This window comes from Myxocyprinus asiaticus, chromosome 7 (genome assembly GCF_019703515.2).
Source record: "Myxocyprinus asiaticus isolate MX2 ecotype Aquarium Trade chromosome 7, UBuf_Myxa_2, whole genome shotgun sequence".
Lineage (NCBI taxonomy): Eukaryota > Metazoa > Chordata > Actinopteri > Cypriniformes > Catostomidae > Myxocyprinus > Myxocyprinus asiaticus.
The window spans coordinates 516,066-537,061 of NC_059350.1; the positions used below are offsets into that span (position 1 = coordinate 516,066).

At 41.3% G+C, this 20,996-nt stretch overlaps 1 protein-coding gene across 2 annotated transcripts in view; it reads left to right on the forward strand.

Moving 5' to 3' along the window:
* LOC127444194 (collagen alpha-1(XI) chain-like) overlaps positions 1-20,755 on the forward strand; it is a 52,261-nt gene extending 31,506 nt beyond the window's left edge. The window contains exons 31-66 of one of the 2 annotated variants that reach the window (XM_051703439.1): positions 32-85; positions 223-267; positions 370-423; positions 676-720; positions 909-962; positions 1,064-1,117; positions 1,342-1,395; positions 2,788-2,895; positions 3,059-3,148; positions 3,400-3,453; positions 3,546-3,653; positions 3,730-3,837; positions 3,927-3,980; positions 4,071-4,124; positions 4,307-4,414; positions 8,150-8,203; positions 8,344-8,397; positions 8,482-8,535; positions 8,869-8,922; positions 9,019-9,126; positions 13,918-13,971; positions 14,085-14,138; positions 14,400-14,453; positions 14,577-14,630; positions 14,742-14,849; positions 14,976-15,029; positions 15,152-15,205; positions 15,290-15,397; positions 15,495-15,548; positions 15,672-15,707; positions 16,781-16,834; positions 16,920-17,193; positions 17,946-18,058; positions 18,218-18,286; positions 18,368-18,601; positions 19,939-20,755. In XM_051703439.1, the coding sequence (XP_051559399.1) occupies positions 32-85; positions 223-267; positions 370-423; positions 676-720; positions 909-962; positions 1,064-1,117; positions 1,342-1,395; positions 2,788-2,895; positions 3,059-3,148; positions 3,400-3,453; positions 3,546-3,653; positions 3,730-3,837; positions 3,927-3,980; positions 4,071-4,124; positions 4,307-4,414; positions 8,150-8,203; positions 8,344-8,397; positions 8,482-8,535; positions 8,869-8,922; positions 9,019-9,126; positions 13,918-13,971; positions 14,085-14,138; positions 14,400-14,453; positions 14,577-14,630; positions 14,742-14,849; positions 14,976-15,029; positions 15,152-15,205; positions 15,290-15,397; positions 15,495-15,548; positions 15,672-15,707; positions 16,781-16,834; positions 16,920-17,193; positions 17,946-18,058; positions 18,218-18,286; positions 18,368-18,601; positions 19,939-20,085 (2,889 nt within the window). In that variant the 3' untranslated portion in view covers positions 20,086-20,755. The other variant, XM_051703440.1, reaches the window with a different exon arrangement.
* The last annotated feature ends 241 nt before the right edge of the window (positions 20,756-20,996 follow it).

The window sequence follows — 20,996 nt, forward strand, 5'->3', positions numbered from 1 at the left end:
AATTAATGACTCTGTTGTGATGTTTTCACAGGGTTCTGATGGGTTTCCTGGAGCAATTGGAGTTCCAGGAGAAAAAGGGAAGAAGGTCATTTAATAACATAATTTTGTTACAACAATATGCTTAACTGCTGAAAATAAGTGTTAAAGCAAAAACGTATAAATATGTAAAATGTGCACTCATGTGAATGTGTCCATATTAATAGATTATAATTTTAATCTCAGGGTCCACCGGGTCCCGCAGGGGCTGCAGGTCAGAGGGGCCCCAATGTGAGTTCTGTGTCCACACTGCTGATTTTTAGCATCTGATATGTGTGAAATGATTGTGAAGAAACTGGTGCTTGAGCTGATGTGTGCTTATTTATGTCTCAGGGTGCTCGTGGAGGACGGGGTGCAAGAGGACCCACCGGTAAATCAGGAGACAAGGTAAAATTTCAATGAATTTTCATTTACATCCATCACAAACAAAACACTATACACACCTGTGTTTTGAATACTGTTCCCTAAAGGCAAGTCATGTTTACCTGAAATAAAACTACTGATGATAAATTATAAACACATTGAAGGTTTTTGGGACAAATAAGCTACTTATTGTCAGCCCTTATTGTCATATAATGTTGTAGAATTGACTGCATATGCTAGTAAGAGTAATGAAGGGTCAAACCATTTCTGTTCTAGGGGTCATCAGGACACGACGGGCCCCCAGGGCCCACGGGAGAGAGGGTAAGAGCCCTTATGACACACATACAGAACACACATGCATATTAACAGAAACACACACATGTTAACCATTTGTTCACTGTAGTTGTGTTTTAGCTGGTCAGTTGTATTTATTGCATGTTATTTCAGGTTAATGTGGTATTTAAATGATACTTACTGGATAAATGAATAAATGTGATCAAATACTGCAGGGACCGCAAGGACCACAGGGACGTGTAGGAGAGATGGGCCCCAAAGGCCCCAGCGTAAGTGACACTAATCTTAATTTAATTCTATTTTCCTGGACAGAGAATGTTCAGATTAAACAGAATATTCTGATTTCATTCTCAACACTTCCTATCTGCAGGGTTCTGCTGGGAAAGATGGTCTGCCAGGTCATCCAGGCCAGCGGGGGGAGCCGGTGAGCATGAGAGGTTTACCACAGTAGCTTCCAGAAACAAGAGAACATGGTTATGATGTTGAACATGTTATCCCCTAACCCTGACTCTGAAGCTGACCCTTATTTGCCAGTGAACTAGGAAGCCAAGCCTTCTGCTGAGTGTCTGCATTACATCACTGATTGTGCGGCGTTATTAAAGTGTGTTGTGATGTTCTGTACAGTTTTGATTGCTTGTCTTCTGACAGGGTTTCCAAGGCAAGACTGGGCCACCGGGACCATCGGGTGTTGTCGGGCCGCAGGTGAGCTCATCTTTTCAGAATATAAACCAGGATTATGAAGGTGGTCCTATCCTTAAAATCCAGAAGTGTGGCCTTAATAACTAGAGGGTCAGACAAATGTCACTTCAAATTCCCAGATTGCTTGAGAAGATACTGTAAAGCATGGGCTGTGCTAATGGTGGGCTCCCGGGGCTTAAGCCCCGCATGTTTTCAGTAAAGCCCTGAATGTTTTTCTCATCTTATATTGATGTCAGAAGTACCCAGTGCTTCCGTATCAAGTTGATGCTAAAATATAAATATATTGTAATATTTAGTAACATATATACATAAATTAGGGCTGGCAATCGATTAAAATGTTTAATTGAATTATTTACATGGTATGCCGATTAATTCATCAAATTAATTGTGATTAATGGCATACATAAATATTTGCTGAGAAAGCCCCTCAAATAACAATAATTCAATATATAATGATTAAATAATTATAAACAGTTATATTGAAATAATTATAAATAATATATATACTGTATATATATTAAAAATAATAAAAACAATTAATTTATTATTCAGATAATTAAAATGCATGACATTATTTTGGCACACAAGTGAATCATTAAAAAAGACCATTCAGAAAGTGGGTTTAGAATGCAATATATTGTTTATTTTCATAATACTGAACATAAGCAATCACTGTCCTACAGTTCACAGCAATCCATTTAGCAACTAAATTCATCAATCAGCCATAGATTTATTATAAGGACTTGTTTAAGGACGCGTCAATGTACACCTGCCACAAACGGATGCTTTTTGTGTGTCTCGTTTGCGTTGCATCATAAACATTCTGTTTTTAGGTTCCTGTGTCAAGTTAAACACGTCTTGAGATCCCTGCCTTTGAATTTGTGCTCCATTAAGCTGTATTTGTACGCTAGAACGTGTTCTTATCTCGTGTCGTCTGCTCTCGGTGTGGTTTTGTTCTCTGTATAAGCTTGAGATTCTCTTACTGCCCCCTGGAGAAAACAGGTGGTACTTCAAGCTTGAATTGCTCATATGAAAGGAATATTTCATATTATGGTCCGGGGACATGATTAATTGCGTACATTTTTTGCATGCATTAATTTTTTATATAATTAATTGCACTGAATTAACGTGCTAAATCGACAGCCCTAGTATAAATGAATGATACCAGTCTTTCTACAGTATCAATAATACCATATATGCACTGACCCTAGAACCGCCCCTGCCATGAAGCTGAAGTGTGTACTTTCTGCGCTACCAAACGGAGTTTCAAATAAATGAGTGTTTTCCTAATACTCCTCCTATCTGCCATTGGTCAAACAAACGGGCAGCCCCGCCCCCAAGCTCATGCCATTGGACTTTAAGCACTTGTTCTTATTGGCTGCGATTTTTCTGCAGGGTAATACAGGAGAAACTGGACCAATGGGAGAGAGAGGACACCCGGGCTCTGCTGGACCTGCTGGAGAGCAAGGTTTGCCTGGAGCTGCTGGTAAAGAGGGTGCAAAGGTGAGAAAATCATCAGTGAGAATGTGTCACTTTGTTGATCTGTAACTGCATCACTATATTCTGTCATCCCTTTCTTTGATGTTGTTGTGTTTCCATTTTGATCATTGTCATTATTCAATCTCAGCTTACAGTAAGTGGGTTTGTGTGTGTTTGCGGTTATCAGGGTGACCCTGGAGGTCCCGGTACTTCTGGAAAGAATGGTCCACAGGGTCTGAAAGGATTTCGTGGTAGTCGTGGAGCGCCAGGTGCCATGGTAACCGCTCACATGACATTTCACTAATTTTAAATACAGGGTTATGATAAAGATAATTTACAGCTAATCATTCCTGATGTTTTTATAAGTAAACATGACATACTTAGCAGTTTTATGATGGTTGCAATTGTCAGTGATCCATTTAGTCAATTGGTTTAGTGTTGATATTCACAATATACAGTTGTTATATGTCCTCCATCAGGGTTTGTGATTGGTCAGTCTTGTCATGTGATTTGTGTTCTCTTGTATAGGGGCCAGTTGGATTAAAGGGAGGGGCGGGGCCTATCGGGCCCCCAGGACCGGTTGTACGTACTTTCTCTCTTAAACACTCTGATTTCTTTGATAGTCTCTGTCATATCATAAATACAGTTATGAAGAGCTCTGTGTGTCTTTGTAGGGGCCCACAGGTGAAAGGGGGGCTCCTGGACTGGCTGGTGCGATTGGTCAGCCAGGTCGACCCGGAACTAGCGGTGGGCCTGGACCAATGGGAGAGAAGGGAGAGCCAGTAAGACATGAAAAATCACAATTCATATTCTTAGTGTGTGTGTGTTTGTGTTTAACATGTGTATTTGTGTTTAAAGGGAGAAAAGGGGCTCATTGGACCTGCAGGTCAGGATGGTGAACAGGGGCCTGTGGGGCTACCAGGAACAGCGGGCCCTCCAGGACCACCAGGAGAGGATGGAGATAAGGTGACAAGAGTGTATTTATATGTAATAGAGTAAAATATGTATAACATAGTATGTGTAATAGAGTTATTATTTGTGTGTGTGTTTGTCAGGGTGAAACAGGGGCTGCAGGACAGAAGGGAAGCAAAGGAGACAAAGGAGAGTCTGTGAGTGACTCAAACACAAACTTCACAACACATATTAGACCAACACATATCATACTGTTATAATAATAAGTTATAATAATCTCCTCTCAGGGGCCGGCAGGTCCAGGCGGCACTCAGGGGCCCGAGGGACAGCCAGGAGCACCTGTGAGTTTGTTTATAGATTTCAACAGCTTTAGCAAATGTTTCTACATGTGAGTCTTTGTAAATCGGAGTATGTGCAAGAAACAGCATCTTTTTAGACTGTGCAGTTATTCAGACATTAATGTTTCTTATTGATGCTTGATCATTCAGAGTATTTAAATGTGATTCATGTATCTGGCTCTTAGGGTGTGGATGGAGAGCCCGGTCCTCCAGGACAGCAGGGAATGTATGGACAGAAGGGTGATGAGGGCTTCCGAGGGTTTAAAGGATCAAGGGGCCCAACTGGGTTACAGGTACCTGTTTATATTCCACACGTCCTCTCTTATCCTGTTTCTACCCACAAAGAGCTGATGCTGGAGCCGATGGCCAGTCTGGCCCTATCTCAAGTAATTCCACAGAAGAAAATTATTTCTGGGCTGCAAAAATTGGCTGGCCTCAAAAACGTGCTGGTCTCAAACTAAGAACCAATTTTTTGCTCATCCCACTTGCTTCAGTTGTACAACCAAATAAATTATATATATAAAAAAGACTAAAAGAGTACAGGACAAGAAAATCACAATCTGTCACACTAGAAATGTAACCACTGTACATAAAAAAACATAACAAAACAGAATATAACATTACATCATAACAAGATATTGCAAAACATCACATAACATCATGACATTACGTCGTACCATATAACATCATAACACCATAAAATCATATAACAGAACATCATAGCATAACATCATAACATATGACAACATAACGTCACATAACACTATATTACATTACATTACATTTATTCAATTGGAGATGCTTTTATCCAAAGCGACTTACAAGAGAGGAAAACATAAGCGAATCATCTTAGGAGACAGTGGTATGAAAAGTGCTGTATTACAAAGTATAACTAGCATCATAATAGTATTCAAAACAGAATAAAGTGCAACAGAATTTTTTTTATTTATTTTTTTTTAGTGACTGGTTAAGTGCTCATGGAAATTTTGTGTTTTTAGTCGTTTTTTGAAGACAGAGAGTGAGTCAGCTTCACAGATGGAGTTGGGAAGGTCGTTCCACCAACGTGGTATGATGAAGCTGAAAGTCCGGGAAAGTGTTTTGGTGCCTCTTTGTGTTGGTACAACAAGGCGACGTTCCTTAGCTGACCACATACTTCTAGTGGGCACGTAGCTCTGCAGAAAGGATTTTAGGTATGCTGGAGCAGACCCAGTGACTGTTCTGTATGCCAGCATCAGAGCCTTGAATTTGATACGTGCATCATCCAGTAGCCAGTGGAGAGAGACAAGGAGTGGTGTAACATGCGCTCTCTTTGGTTTATTAAAGACCATTCTGGATCATTTGCAGGGGTCTAATTGCACATGCGGGGAGGCCTGCAATGAGAGCGTTACAGTAGTCCAGTCTAGTTATGACAAGTGACTGGACAAGTAGTTGTGTGGCATGTTCAGAGAGGAAGGGTCTTATCTTCCTGATATTGTAGAGTGTAAATCTACATGATCTTGCGGTCTTTGAGATGTGGTCTGTGAAATTTAGTCTGTTGTCGATGGTTACCCCTAGATTTCTGACCGATTTGGAAGGCGTTACTGTAGTTGCACCCAGCTGCGCGGTGATGTTGTGTTCAATATCAGGGTTGGCTGGAAAGACAAGGAGTTCAGTCTTGGCTGGGTTGAGTTGCAGGTGGTGCTTCTTCATCCAGGCCGAGATGTCCGCCAGACAGGCAGAAATTCGAGCAGTCACTGTGGTGTCGTTGGGCTGGAAAGACAAGTAGTGTTGCGTGTCATCAGCGTAACAGTGGTAAGAGAAACCATGTGCTTGAATGATGGGTCCCAGTGATGTTGTGTATATAGAGAACAGAAGTGGCCCAAGCACTGATCCCTGAGGTACCCCAGTAAGTAGCTGATGTGGCTTGGATACCTCACCTCTCCAGGCTACCTTGAAGGACCTACCTGAGAGATAGGAATTAAACCAGTCAAGCACAGTTCCTGTGATGCCCAGCGAGGAAAGGGTAGAGAGTAAGATCTGATGGCCATGAATGGTATGAGAGAGACTGGTCTGTAGTGTTCTATTTGTGTGGGATTAAGTGCAGGTTTTTTCAGTAGCGGGGTTGCTCGAGCCTGCTTAAATATAGTGGGAAAAGTGCCTGTAAGTAGAGATGTGTTAATTATGTGTGTGAGTGCAGGTAGGATGGATGGAGAAATGGCCTGGAGAAGGTGAGAAGGAATGGGGTCAAGGGAACAGGTTGTGGGGTGGTTGGAGAGGAGGAGTTTAGAGACCTCAGTGTCAGTCAGAGGAGAGAACATAGAGACAGAAGAGTTGCGTACAGGAGACAGGTGTTTGACAAGGTGTGGTGCACCTATATCATCACATAACATCATAACATCACATTACAACATTATATAATCACATAACATCATAACATCACAAAACATCAGATAAGAGCATAACAACATAACAACATAACACCATAATATTTGACAGCATAACATAACAACATAATATCACATAACATAACATCATAACATCACATAACATAAAAACATAACATAACATCATAACATAAATCACATAGCATAACATCAAAACATAACATCACATAACATAACATAACATAACCTCAAAACATCACATAAGATAACATCATAACATCACATAACAGAACATCATAGCATAACATCATAACATGAAAACATAACATCACATAACATCAAATAACAATAACATCACATAACATAACATGATATCATCACATAACAACATCATAACATCACAAAACATCAGATAAGAGAACAACATAAAATAACATCATATAACATAACATCATAACATTACAATTCATAGCATAACAACATAACATAATAGCATCACATAACATAACATCATAACACCACATAGCATAATAACCAGGGACTAAAACCGAAAGATTTGTCATTTCGTTCTGAGCAAAAACAGTATTTTTTAATTCTGAAGTTCTGCAGATTCCTTTCCAAATGGTTACCAGTTAGAACAAAATAAAAGAATGGTTATTAACGTTCTTTTTAAAATGACAGTACTCTGCGCTATAAGGGGTGGGTGAAATACCAGTTTCAGTGTTGCCAGATCTCACAATAGAAATAAGCAACTTGGTCTGGAAAAACAAGACCAAAATAAGACACTTGCCTCACCAAAATAAGTTAATTTAGCAAATAATTTTTTTTTTTCCAGAGTGGTGGATTTATCAGCACAGAAATCATAACAAGCATACAGTTAATTAACAGTAAAGTATCATTTTAATTACAGATCTGCTTCTCAGTCAAAACCTGGCAGCATCAAATCTGTGTTAATGCATCATATCTAACAATAATTCAGTGAAGACTTAGAAACAACTGAGAAATGTACTTTTTACCTCCTTTTACCTTTTCATTGTATCTGGATTAGTCGTGTATGTATATGTAGTAATTATATATAGTTGTTAAAAAGGTCTTCTTAAAAAGAAATGTGTGATGCAGCAGTTTCCTTCAGGATTAAATCACATGTTTCATTTTTTCAGTCAACATGAAGAGGTGTAGTTATAAAAATGTGCTGTGATAAACACATTGGTCTTTAGTTTCATGAAAAAATTATCGGAACAAAATTAAGCATTTAAAAATAACGTTTTCACTCCGGAACAATTCGAAAATCACATTGTTTCGGTTTTCGGTTGCATTCTGATAAAAATTTCATTCATTTTCGGTTTTCATTCCTTGAACCGTTTTAGTCCCTGATAATAGCGTATCAACATAACATCATAACATTACATGACATAAAATTGCATAACATCATAAACTAACAACATCAGAAAAAATAACATCACATAACAACATTGAGCAAGAGTTAATCGTTGATACTAATAGAAGAGTAGAGTCTGTAGGGTTAGATACAGTATATCAATGTCAGCTGCCTTAGATGGCCCCTTAACTTTTTGATGCCACAAAAACATTATGGTGTTTATTTGTGTGTAATGTAATACAGATGTGTGTGTGTGTGTGTGTGTGTGTGTGTGTGTGTGTGTGTAGGGAATGCCGGGTCCTCCTGGAGAGAAAGGAGAGAGTGGAAACTCTGGTCTCTTAGTGAGTGAACTCTGTCAGACTTATTTCTGATCTTTTTAATCAATTAACACTGATTGATTTATTCGTCTTTCAGTTATGAGCATGTGTATTGATCACTGTGTACTACGTTTTTAAATGTGTGTGCTTGTGTGTGTGTATAGGGCCCTCCGGGTCAGTTTGGGCCTAGAGGACCTCAGGGGCCCTCTGGTGGACAGGTAAACACACACAAATGTATTTTTCTTTAATAGATATGCACACACCCTCCGAATAAACACACAAACACACACTCTGTTTTTCAGGGTCCTCCTGGTCGTCCTGGAGTGCGAGGTCAGCCTGGTGCAGTGGGTGAGAAGGTAAATTATCGAAATGTTCATGCTGTTTGGCATGTTTAATGATAACTGATCAAATGTCTTTATGTGCTGATTTAATACATACTGTAATCAGGTATAGAATGAACATAGAGGCCAGGAAATAATTAAGGAAAATAATAAGGAAGGGCATGAAGTAATAAGGAAGGAACATAAAACAAGTTTAGTTTGCTGGAAAATGAAATAATTCCATAGAATAAATTGACACTCCGGCATCTGTAATTTAGACATTGATCGTATTGCCTAATATAATATAATATGTTACAGTCCAAGCATGTGTGTGATATCGATGATGATGATGATGTTGATAACTGACAGGGTGAAGATGGTGAATCTGGTGATCCTGGAGCAGTTGGAGTTTCTGGCAGCACAGTAAGTCCTTTACAACATCCTGTCCTCACACACATCACTTCCTGTATCACCACAGCAACACACTGAACATGTGTCTGTGTGTGTGTGTGTTGTCAGGGAGAGAAGGGAGAACAGGGTGAGAAAGGAGACCAGGGACCATCAGGTGCTGGAGGTTCACCAGGAGCCAGAGGACCATCTGGAGAAGATGGAGCAAAAGGGAATGCGGTCAGTGTGTGTGTATTTGTGTGTTTGTGTGTGTGTTACTTAGACCAAAATATTAAAAGTCTTGCAAGAAGTTTATAAGAGTATTAAGGTAGTAGGCCTTTCCAAACTCAACCTCTCTCTCTCATGGGAAGTCGAAAACATTTAAGTTAATCTGGTTCGTTTAGATGGTTCATGCAAGAGAACTGTTTAAAACAAACAATTCACCAATACACTTATATCTAGCTTTGGAAAGTCCCATTCTTTTATGTGAATCAGTTTGTTCAGATGGTTCATGTAAGGGAAATGTTTAAAACAAATGATTCACCAATCGACTTATATGTAGCTTTAGGAAGTCCAATTAATGTAAGTGAATCGGTTCGTTCAGATGGTTCATGTGAGGAAACGGTTTAAAACCAGTAATTCACCAATACACTTATATCTAGCTTTGGAAAGTTCAATTCTTGTATGTGAATCAGTTTGTTCAGATGGTTCATGTAAGGGAACGGTTTAAAACAAACCAATCGACTTATATATAGCTTTGGGAAGTCCAATTCATGTAAGTGAACTGGTTCATTCAGATGGTTCATGTGACAGAATGGTTTAAAACCGATGATTCACCAATGTATTTATATGTAGCTTTGGGAAGTCCAATTCTTTTTAGCGAAGAATTTATGTGAATCAGTTTGTTCAGATGGTTCATGTAAGGAAACCGTTTAAAACAAATGATTCACCAATCCACAAATTTTTGCTTTGGGAAGTCCAAAACATTTAAGTGAATCAATTCATTCAGATGGTTCATGTAAGGGAACTGTTTAAAAAAAAACAATTCACCAATCCACTTATTTGTAGCTTTGAGAAGTCCAATTCTTTTAAGTGAATCATTTTGTTCAGATGGTTCATGTGAGGGAACGGTTTAAAACTAACGATTCACCAATGTATTTATATGTAGCTTTGGAAAGTTCAGTTCATGTAAGCGAATTGGTTCGTTGAGATGGTTCATGCAAGGGAATTGTTTATGACAAACGATTCACCAATCCACTTATATATAGCTTTGGAAAGTCCAGTTCATGTAAGTGAATCGGTTCGTTGAGATGGTTCATGCAGGGGAATTGTTTAAAACAAATGATTCACCAATGAACTTATATATAGCTTTGGAAAGTCCAGTTCTTTTAAGTGAATTAGTTCGTTCAGATTATTCATGTTCGGGAACTGTTTAAAAGAAATGCTTCACCAATCCACTTATATCTAGCTTTGGGTAGTTCAATTCTTTGAAGTGAATCAGTTCATTTAAATGGTTCACATAAGGGAACTGTTTACAGTACAACAAAAGATTCACCCTTCTACTTATATCTAGCTTTGTGAAGTCCAATTCTTTTAAGTGAATCAGTTCGTTCAGATGGTTCATGTAAGGGAACCGTTTAAAACAAATGATTCATCAATCCTCATATATATAGCTTTGAAAAGTCAAATGCTTTTAAGTGAATTGATTCATTTAGAATGTTCATATAAGGGAGTAGTTAGTATAGGGAACCATATGTCAAAATTTGATTGATGGATGAGATAAGGATGATTAATGGGGGAGTGGGGGGGGGGGGGCGGGTCTTAGACCGGATGTGTGCGGCAGATAAAGTTTGAGAGGATGTCTGAATTGTGTTTTGGTTGTTGGATGAGAGGATGTGTGTTTTGACTGATAAAGATTTACCATTGACAGATGTTTTAATTGATAAAGTTTGATAGTATGTGTGTTTTGCTAGACAGGATGTGTTTGTTTAACCACTGGCTTGGCCCGGTGGCCTGGGAGGAGGCCTCAGGACAGAGGCGGGGTCAGGCAGTCTGAGAGGAAGCCTCAGGAAAGAGGTGGGGTCCGGCAGCCTGGGAGGAGGTTTTAGGGAGGAGAGGAGCGTAGCAAGGGCAGGAAGGCTGGGAGCTGGACAGGATCTGACTGGTCACTGGCGACTGCTGGTAGTGACTGAGGAACGGCCTCCGTGGCCATGGGCACTGGCAGAGACTGGGGAACAGCCCCCGTGGCTGTGAGCGCTGGCAGAGACTGGAGAACGGCCTCCGTGGCCATGAGCGCTGGCAGAGACTGAGGAACGGCCTCTGTGGTGTGGGCGCTGGCAGAGTCTGGGGAACAGCGTCCATGGCTGTGGGCACTGGCATAGACTGGAGAATGGCCTCTGTGGCTATGAGTCCTGGCAGAAACTGGGGAACGGCCTCAGTGGCTGTGGGCGATGGCAGCGGCAGGGAAACAGCCTCTGTGGCCATGAGCATTGGCAGCGGCAGGGGAACAGCCTCCGTGGCCATGGATGCTGGCAGCGGCAGGGGAACGGCCTCTGTGGATGCTGGCTTCCGTGGCCGTGGATGCTGGCAGCTGCAGAGGAACGGCCTCTGTGGCCATGGGCACTGGCAGCAGCAGGGGAAACAGCCTCCTTGGCCGTGAGCGCTGGCAGCTGCAACTGGGGAATGGCCTCCATGGCCGTGGGCAATGGCAGCATTAGGGAAACGTAAGGAAACGGCCTCTTGGGCTCTAGCAGCGACTGAGGAGTAGGTACCCTTCTCCTCTTCCTCTTCCGGGTGGTGAGAAGCACTGCTGCGGTAATGGCCACCGCCTCCTGCCAGTCAGCAGTGGGCTCCTCCGCCTCCTGGCAGTCAGCCGCCATCTCCTCTGCCTCCTGGTGGTCAGCTGCGGGCTCCTCCACCTCCTGGCGGTCAGCAGTGGGCTCCTCCACCTCCTGGCGGGTAGCAGCGGTGGGCTCGGCCGATGGGCTGGGCTTCCTTCTTCTCCGGCTCCTCCAGACTATGATAAACATCTCCCAATTCATGGTGAGTCTGACTGCCTCAAGAAAACTTCCACTCTCACCCCAATCTGGGACACAAGATTTAATGGGCTCAATCAGATCTGCCCTAAAAAGCTCAATAAGGCAGGCCTGATTGTATCCCAGACCTGAGGATAAAGCCAAAAACTCTAAGGCATATCCCCACACGGACTTGTCCTCCTGGCATAGCCCGAACAGCCTCTTCACGTGAGCTGCACATTGACGAGCAGGAGAACCAGTCAAAACAAATTTTCTGCTGGGTCCATCGGTGGCCAGTTCGTACTGTCACATGTTGAAGCAGAGTTAAAAAATAAAAGGATTTATTTATACAAAATAAACAAAACCAAATGAAAACTACCCAGTAGGGTAAAAAACAGTCCAGGGCAACAAACTAGATGACGGGCTGGGGATAGATGAACTGTGTCCGGGACCAACCAGAACCGACAGACTGGAAGGCAAACAGGACCTACATGAACATGAAACAAGCACAAGACGAACTGGCACTGGACAGCACACACGAGGAGACTAAAATAGGGAAGGAAATCAAACAGGTTAATGGGCAGGGCAGGTGTAACAATAATATAATGAGTAAACAAGGAGACGGGGTATGACGCAAGACTGAGGGACACGTGGCAACACAGAAACAAAACAAAGCCACGTGCTCTCACAAGACACAAACACCCGTATGGCATAAGTGCTCATCGCCAAGACAACAAGGCAATATACGCTCATGCCAATCGACAGACAAGACTAGAGTAAGCGTAGCAATGTCAAAGCAATGCCATGCATTCCCACACTAGACAAAGCCTGAGCGTACATTGCGAGGCAAACGGCACGCAATGCAAGCAACAGGCAACAAAACAAGACAGGACACCTTTGCGAGAGTTCGGCCACGCACAAACCCGACACCTCAGACCAAAGTGACCGAACTTCAGCACAACGTGAAGACAGCTGCGACCTGGGCACACAGCATAATGTGAGCACAACGCGAAGCACGCCAGGCAAACATAAACGATTGACATGAGTGAATGCTGCCAAGATGACATAAGCGCAATGCACTCATGCCAGTAACAGACAGAACATGGAGCATGAGTGTCCAAATCAGAACACTTCCCGACAGGGATGTCAGGACCCAGACACCATGCTCCGAACATGAAACATGAGACTAACTGAGGAGCGTACGGCAGGGATATAACAACCGAAGCCGTGCGGTCACACAGAGACAGAAAACGAAACACAAGACAGACATAGAATGATGATGTTACGGTCCTGTCACACAAAAACCTAGACTGCCAGAGTGACAGGACCGAGACAATTTACATCTAATTTCACTAGCATTCAGATGCATGCCATTAACTCATTAACCTTCTCCGTCAGTCTGACTGATTCCTTATATTTATTACATGTAAACCCCTCACTGCTGACGGAAGAAGCTATAGTACCCATGTGGCCTGCAGTGCAGGAAGTAATAACATGAGCAGATGCCATGACTTACCGTGATTGTTTGTTGTTGTTATGGTTGTTCTTGAGCGGTGAGGGTTTGAGATCTATGTGAATCCCTCACGCAATTCTTTGCTGTTGTTGTGGTGGTTCCTGATCAGCAGAGGTTTGAGATTGATGCAGTAATTCGTGTAAAACACAGAGGAGAAAACGAATGCATGCAGTCGAAATGCGAGATATACACAAGCGGAAAAAAGAAAAGAAAACGGGTGCGCACGGTAATATACACGCAGTTCAAACAGTAGAAAAGCGGGGGGGGGTGACTAAGCATGTGGTAAAATGGCAAAGGATAAAACAATGAACATAGAGGAATAATCAATGCTAAGCAGGCTAGCAAGCTACCAACAAACACAGACTCATGGAGCATGCTGACAGCAACTGAAACAGCTGATTCACCAATACACTTATATGCAGCTTTGAAAAGTCCAACGTTTCTTGGGGTGGTGACAGCTTTAATGTTACACTAGAAATTAGAAGTCTTCCTCTCTCTCTTCAGGGTCCTATTGGTTTTCCTGGAGATATGGGAGCTTCTGGAGAGCCAGGTATTAATGTGAGTGCCCATCTCGATGTGTAAAACTGAATATTCACATCATTCACTCACTGATATCAGTCAGCATGTATTGAGATGTGATTACATGAATAAAAATATTTTCTATTGTTCAGGGGATTGATGGAAGCCCGGGATCTAAAGGAGACAATGGAGATCCTGGAAAATCTGTGAGTCATTCTCACATTTATTACATTCTTATGTTCTATCTCTTCTGTATGAGGGTGTGTAACTGTGTTGGGGTAGTTATGGTTTTGATGTATTTTATAGCAGCTGTTATGGTTTATACAGTAATAAATAAAAATGGAATACAATGAAGATGCAGACTATAGATCAGTAATGTGATAAAGTGTCTGTAATGTGATTGTACAGCAGTAAACAATTTGTTGATGTCATTTAAACTCTCTCTCATTGTGTGTCTGTTTATTTAGGGCCCTCCAGGACCCTTTGGAGAACCAGGACCACCGGGACGACCAGGACGAAGGGTCAGTGTGTGTGGGACATGTGTGTCTCTTTGTGAACTGTTATTTGCTTGAGTTAGTGTGTGTATTTAGATTACAGTGTATGAGTGTTTAATTGCAGATATGTATATCTCTTGTTTCATTCAGGGTCATCTGGGTCCTCCAGGAAAAGAAGGGAGACCGGGACTGAAGGGAGATAAGGTAAAATACAGTTCATCTCTTTCTTCTGAGCTAACCTGTGAAACAGTGTCACTGTAAGTTTGTTTAGACATTTTCACTGTCACTTCAAACACTCCATCTGTGTGTGTTCAGGGTGCTGCTGGTTATGAGGGTGTGATGGGTAAACCTGGGCCGGTGGGTGGTCAGGGGAATCCAGGTAAAGCAGGACCTCAGGGGCTTCCAGGAATACCTGGTCCAGCGGTGAGATACAGCACACAAAGTCACGTTAAATATCATATCTGATTATATTTAGTGACACCGTTACTGCTCTACAAAGACAAAACATAGTAAAGACGGATGTGATAAAGATAAACTTCCTCTCTTTAGGGTGAACAAGGCTTAAATGGACCTCCAGGTCAGACTGGACCACCTGGACCAATGGTGACTCTTTAATATTCATTCCTTATTAGTTGAATTCCAATGTTATATCAGAGAGTCGAGTGATTATATTCAGTCTATATTCATTCTCTCAGTGATGATATGATATCTGTGTGTGTGTTCAGGGCCCCGCTGGACTCGCAGGACTGAAGGGAGATCCGGGCAAGAAAGGAGAAAAGGTACAACAGCAAAACATACACATACTTTACACATTGAAATGCACATGAATTCATTATATATCTATATGTGTGTGTGTGTGTCAGGGTCATGGCGGTCTCATTGGTTTGATTGGACCGCCGGGTGAATCTGGAGAGAAGGGCGATCGAGGACTGCCAGGAAATCAGGGACTTCAGGGGGTCAAAGGAGATGAGGTCAACTCACACATACACACACTGAGGCATATACATACTCAGATGCACACAGAAATACACATACTTATGGTATGAATTGTTGTTGTGGTGTCATCAGGGTCCAGTTGGACCTCCAGGACTCAATGGACCTCCAGGTCCACCAGGACTCTCTGTAAGTCTTTTTAACACTCATATAAATCATCAATGATTTATACTGTCAGCAGCTTCTGGAATGTATTTGAATGAGCTCTTTGCTCTTTTGTTTGTTATATTAGTGTTAATCTCTGTATTTTAGGGATCTATGGGACAAAAAGGATCTAAAGGCAACCAGGTGAGAGAGACACACACAGTTTCATCTTATTTTGGGATTTTGTAAGGATTTAGAGCATGAGGACAGGAAGAGTTCTGAGCAGATATATGATTATTTGTGACCAGTTTGTATCACAGATACGCCAATGCAGACCGAACCACGGACCGACGGGATGAGATCGCTCCCACCGGGCGACAATTAGCGCACTCGCCTAAGGCACCAAAATGGTCAGAAATGGCCCTGTGTTGAAACCATTATTCTGCGTTATTTCAACTTCATTTTAAAAAAAAATTATCATGTTTAATAGTGGTATTCTTTGTGAAGAACTACACTACCCATAATCCTAAAGTGAGATCCAACAATCAGAGAATCGTTGCCAACAAAGTGTGCAGCTCTGTCCATTCTCATGATGCAAACTACTTATATACAGTATTTGTATATATCTAAATATTTTGCAATAACATTAAAATATATTGTTTCTACACTTATAATCAACAAATTTAAATATGTAGTTTCATATTTTCTATCGTTTTTAATCCGATTACGTCATTCGCAATGCTTCATGGGATTGTAGTTCATTCCCTCATTAAAGATGTTAACTACACAGTCTTGTATCCTTGTCTTTTTGTCTGATTTTCAAATACTTTTTTGCTTCAAATCAAAGTTTGTATTGTTGTGATTCAAGTTCAAACAATACAAAAGTTAAAACCGGAAGAAATAACCAACAAACTTTGAACTAAAGGTGGCGCTAGAGGGTTTGAGTGAGAGACCCTAAAATTGGTCAGAAGACTTGTCGGGTGTCTTCTAATCAGTGTGCCAATCTTCAGAAGTTTCCACCAAACTGTTCATTGGGCTGCTGTCCACTTCATTGCATTCAGATGCTGGTGCATGGTCTTTTAATTGTGCCCCAAGAAACTTCTGACAAACCCCTCCCGGTCTAATTAAGAGACAACCACTTGCCCACACTAAAGATCACATCATAGTACTGGCCCTGCTTCAGTGACAGTAACACCTTCAGGTGATATAGAACATCACTGTAACATTTGTGCTACCTTCAGAATGTTCAATGATGTTCATGATGTTGTTGTTTTAAGGGCCCTGTTGGACCCAGAGGAGACACTGGTCCTGCTGGACCCCCCGGACCACCAGTGAGTGATCAGTTCAACATTAAACACACACAGACATACACAACAGTGACAAACACTACACTTACACCTCTATCTATCTCTGTAGGGTTCTTCTGCGGTGGGAATGGCACCTTCTCTGGCTCTGGATGGTGGCAGGAAGCGTAGGAGACAATCTGATGTGGATGGAGCATCTGTAGATGATGATGGACAGATGCAGAGTGATGGAGTAGACGGAGAGCAGAAGGACATGGAGGAGGTATTTGCGTCACTGGCCTCCATGAAAACGGAGGTGGAGGGACTCAGAACTCCATTGGGCTCGTATCACAGCCCCGCCAGAACCTGCAAAGAGCTTTGGATGTGCCACCCCGAGTATCCAGACGGTACATGCACTACACACACATTCATTCTTCATGTGCCACCTTTAGTATCCTGATGGTGAGAACAGAACCGACTGTTGACTATCAGCATAAAGTCTCGTCCAAATTGCAGCTTAATCTGACCACAATTGTCCACTTAGACAATTTTTTGAGTTTATAAGTGGTAAACAGATTTGGCTTTTAGTTGGGGTTTTGTTCGTAACTTCATGTAACAAAGAATATATAAACAGTAGATGCTCCTGATTAAAACAAGCCGAAATACAACTTTATTTGATCCGTAGATCTTAAAATAATGCGACACTACCTCAGATATATTTTTTGTTGTGTGGTTGGGGGTGTGGTACGCAGTGGACAAATCACAGCTGTTGTTTTCTGCATAGATGTGACGGGTGATTACATTTTCAAAGAGGTGCACATCAGGCATAGGTTCAACGCAGAAGTATAAATTGGTCTTTACAGTTGTGTTTCAGATTGTCCGATTTGCTTTCAACTTAATGTATTAAACCTGACAAATCCACTAACTAGTTCTTTTTCAAAAGAGCCCATTGTGTCAGCCCGAAACCCTGTGAACATGACTTTTGTTTCCCAGTGGACTGGTAAAAAACTGTGTGCCTTTACTCCCAGAGGTTGATTGAAGTCAGTCAATCAGACCAAAAAAGTGCTTTCCATTGTTGTGTGCAGTATCAGATATTTAGTGAACAGACATCCATCTATTATGTAACTGTGTTGTGTCTTTCTATGACCCTTCACATCAGGTGCGTACTGGATCGACCCCAATCAGGGCTGCCATAGGGACGCGTTTAAAGTGTTCTGTAACTTCACGGCGGAGGGCGAGACGTGTCTGCAACCGTACAGCAGCTTTCAAATGGTGAGATCTTCAACAAGAGTTCACCACTCAGTGACCCACATATGTCATTTGATTGAAAGCAAGTATGATCTGTGCTTGAATGTGGAGCGCAAACACTTCTTGAGGTCACTGTGAGAAATACTGTACCAGAGATATCTAAATGGTGTTTACTGTTCACAGGTAAAAATGGCCTCGTGGAGTAAAGAGAAACCAGGAAGCTGGTACAGCAAGTTCAAGAGGGGTTCACAGGTGTGTGAATGTGTGTGTGATATTTGATTGTGTAATTTAATCCTGGAATTTACTCATATCGTTTTCATATCTCTTGTGTAGTTTTCTTACGTGGATGTGGATGGCAACCCTGTTCACATCGTTCAGTTGGGTTTCCTGAAGCTGTTGAGCACGACGGCCCGTCAGAGCTTCACATACTTGTGTCAGAACTCGGCCGGCTGGCTCGACAGCGCCTCCTTCAGCTACAAACATGCACTGCGCTTCAGAGGCAGCAACGGCGAGGAGCTCACGCAACAGAATGCTCATTACATTCAACCGACACACGACGGTTGTCAGGTACACACAATAGCAGCAAAATGTGCTGAAGTTTGACCAAATATTCCGGGTTTAATACAAGTTAAGTTCAATCAACAGCATTTGTGTCAAAATGTTGATTACCACAAAAATTAATTTAGACTCGTCCCTCCTTTTCTTTTTTTTAACTTTTTTTTTTCTTTTTTCCCCTTTTCTCCCCAATCTGGAATGCCCAATTCCCAATGCGCTCTAAGTCCTCGTGGTGGCGTAGTGACTCGCCTAAATTTGGTTGGCGGAGGACGAATCTCAGTTGCCTCCGCGTCTGAGACCGTCAATCCACGCATCTTATCGTGTGACTTGTTGAGCACGTTACCGTGGAGACGTAGTGCATGTGGAGGCTTCACGCTATTCTCCGCGGCATCCACGCACAACTCACCACACGCCCCACCGAGAGCGAGAACCACATTATAGTGACCACGAGGAGGTTACCCCATGTGACTCTACCCTCCCTAGCAACTGGGCCAATTTGATTGCTTAGGAGACCTGGCTGGACTCACTCAACATGCCCTGGATTCAAACTCGCAACTCCAGGGGTGGTAGCCAGCGTCTTTACTCCTTTTCTTAAAAAAAAAATTAAAAAGCATTCTGGGTGACAATGAGACACATTGGAAGTCAACGAGGCCAATCTGTAAATGTTAAAATACTCAGTGTTTCAAAAGTATAGACACAAGACGTAAACAACAATTTTACAACTTTGTTGCCATGATGACATAACGTCGCAAACTCTAAAAACAACCATAAAAACAACTATTTAAACATCTTAACAGCTCAAATAACATACAAGTTTTAACAGAAGAATTAATGTAAGTGTTTTATAAAATTATAAGCTCCATATTTCTGCCATTAAACCCTCCCCATTGACCCCATTGACCCCATTGACATCCATTGTAAGTGTCTCACTGGAACCTCCATTTTTGCTTTTTTTAAAGAAAAGGAGCGATGAGACTAAATACATTAATTGAGCTTAACTTATATTGAGCCCTGAATATTCCTTTAAAAAATGTTTATACATTTTTCCAAATGTTTTAATATTGGTTCAAGTCTGTTACAGTTTGACACATTTATGTTATTTTCATCAACTAAAATATGTTTTTCGTTGACTAAAATAATATAACAATATAGTTGAGTAAAAATGACTAAAATGAATGAAATTGACATGACAAAATATTGAAGACTAATATTTCGACTAAAACAAGAAAAACTAAAAATTGCTACTGCATGTGTGTGCTGAACTCAGCATAAAATGTGTTGGAAATGTTTCAATAAACCTTAAAATCAAAACAATGTTTGTCACAAACATGGTATCTCTGTGTTTGCAGTGGCGTTCAGGGCAGGACCGGACCGTACTGGAGGTGATCTCGCCGCAGTCGGACGTGTTGCCGCTCTTAGATGTCGCCGTGACGGATTTTGGGAACCAGAAACAGAAGTTTGGTTTCAGTGTGGGGAGCGTGTGCTTCAACGGCTAGTACACTAAAGACTTTCACTGCTTATATTTATACATTCAGGTGCTTTCGTTCCTTTATCTCATAGGTTTGATCGCAGGAAGTTGTGCGTGAACTAACTAACTAACTATCGGCATTATGTTCAGAATAGCACACTAACATACTACTCTTGCTATTGCTGCAGTATATAGGATGTAAACGGTGGACAGTTTGTGAATTGTTTGTATGCACAGAATACAGTACACACATGACCTACTACATTTGTCAAAATGTGCAGTGTACAACAACACACTGCATGAGAGACTGTATCTTACTGTATTTTAAATTCATAGGGTGTACACTGTGCAGTTTTCAGGAAGAAGTATGCTTGTATTTACATTTTGAACATGGCACATGATTGCGTTCTATGTTAGCAGCACGTGCACATACACAAATCCGTTCTATCTTATGTTCATTATTTTTGAATGTTATTTGAAAGATGTTGATGTATTTTTGTATTTGTTTGTATGAATGTTACTTTACCATGGTGCTACATGAAACTATATTTTAACTTGTTTACATGATGTAATGAGCTCTATGTGAAAATAATATTCTAGTATTTAACGTTTCACGTCACAGTAGCTCCGCCCAGCATGTCATGTGATTGGGTCAGGACGTTTATGGACATGTAAAATAAATCTGAGTGGGGAATCTTGTTTTGTTTAACTGATTGCCTTTTTATAAATATTGTTTGGGAGGAGAGATTTTTAAATAAAACCATTAGTTTATAAAATCACTCGTTTTATTAAAATGTGATTTTTACTGATTTACACACACACAGAGATAAACAACTGACAAGTAGGTCGGCAGATATTGATAAGGTAAGTGAAAAAAAATGTCATTATCATATTTGCTAAAGCATTTGCATGTGAGCTGCATACAAAATATACTACACA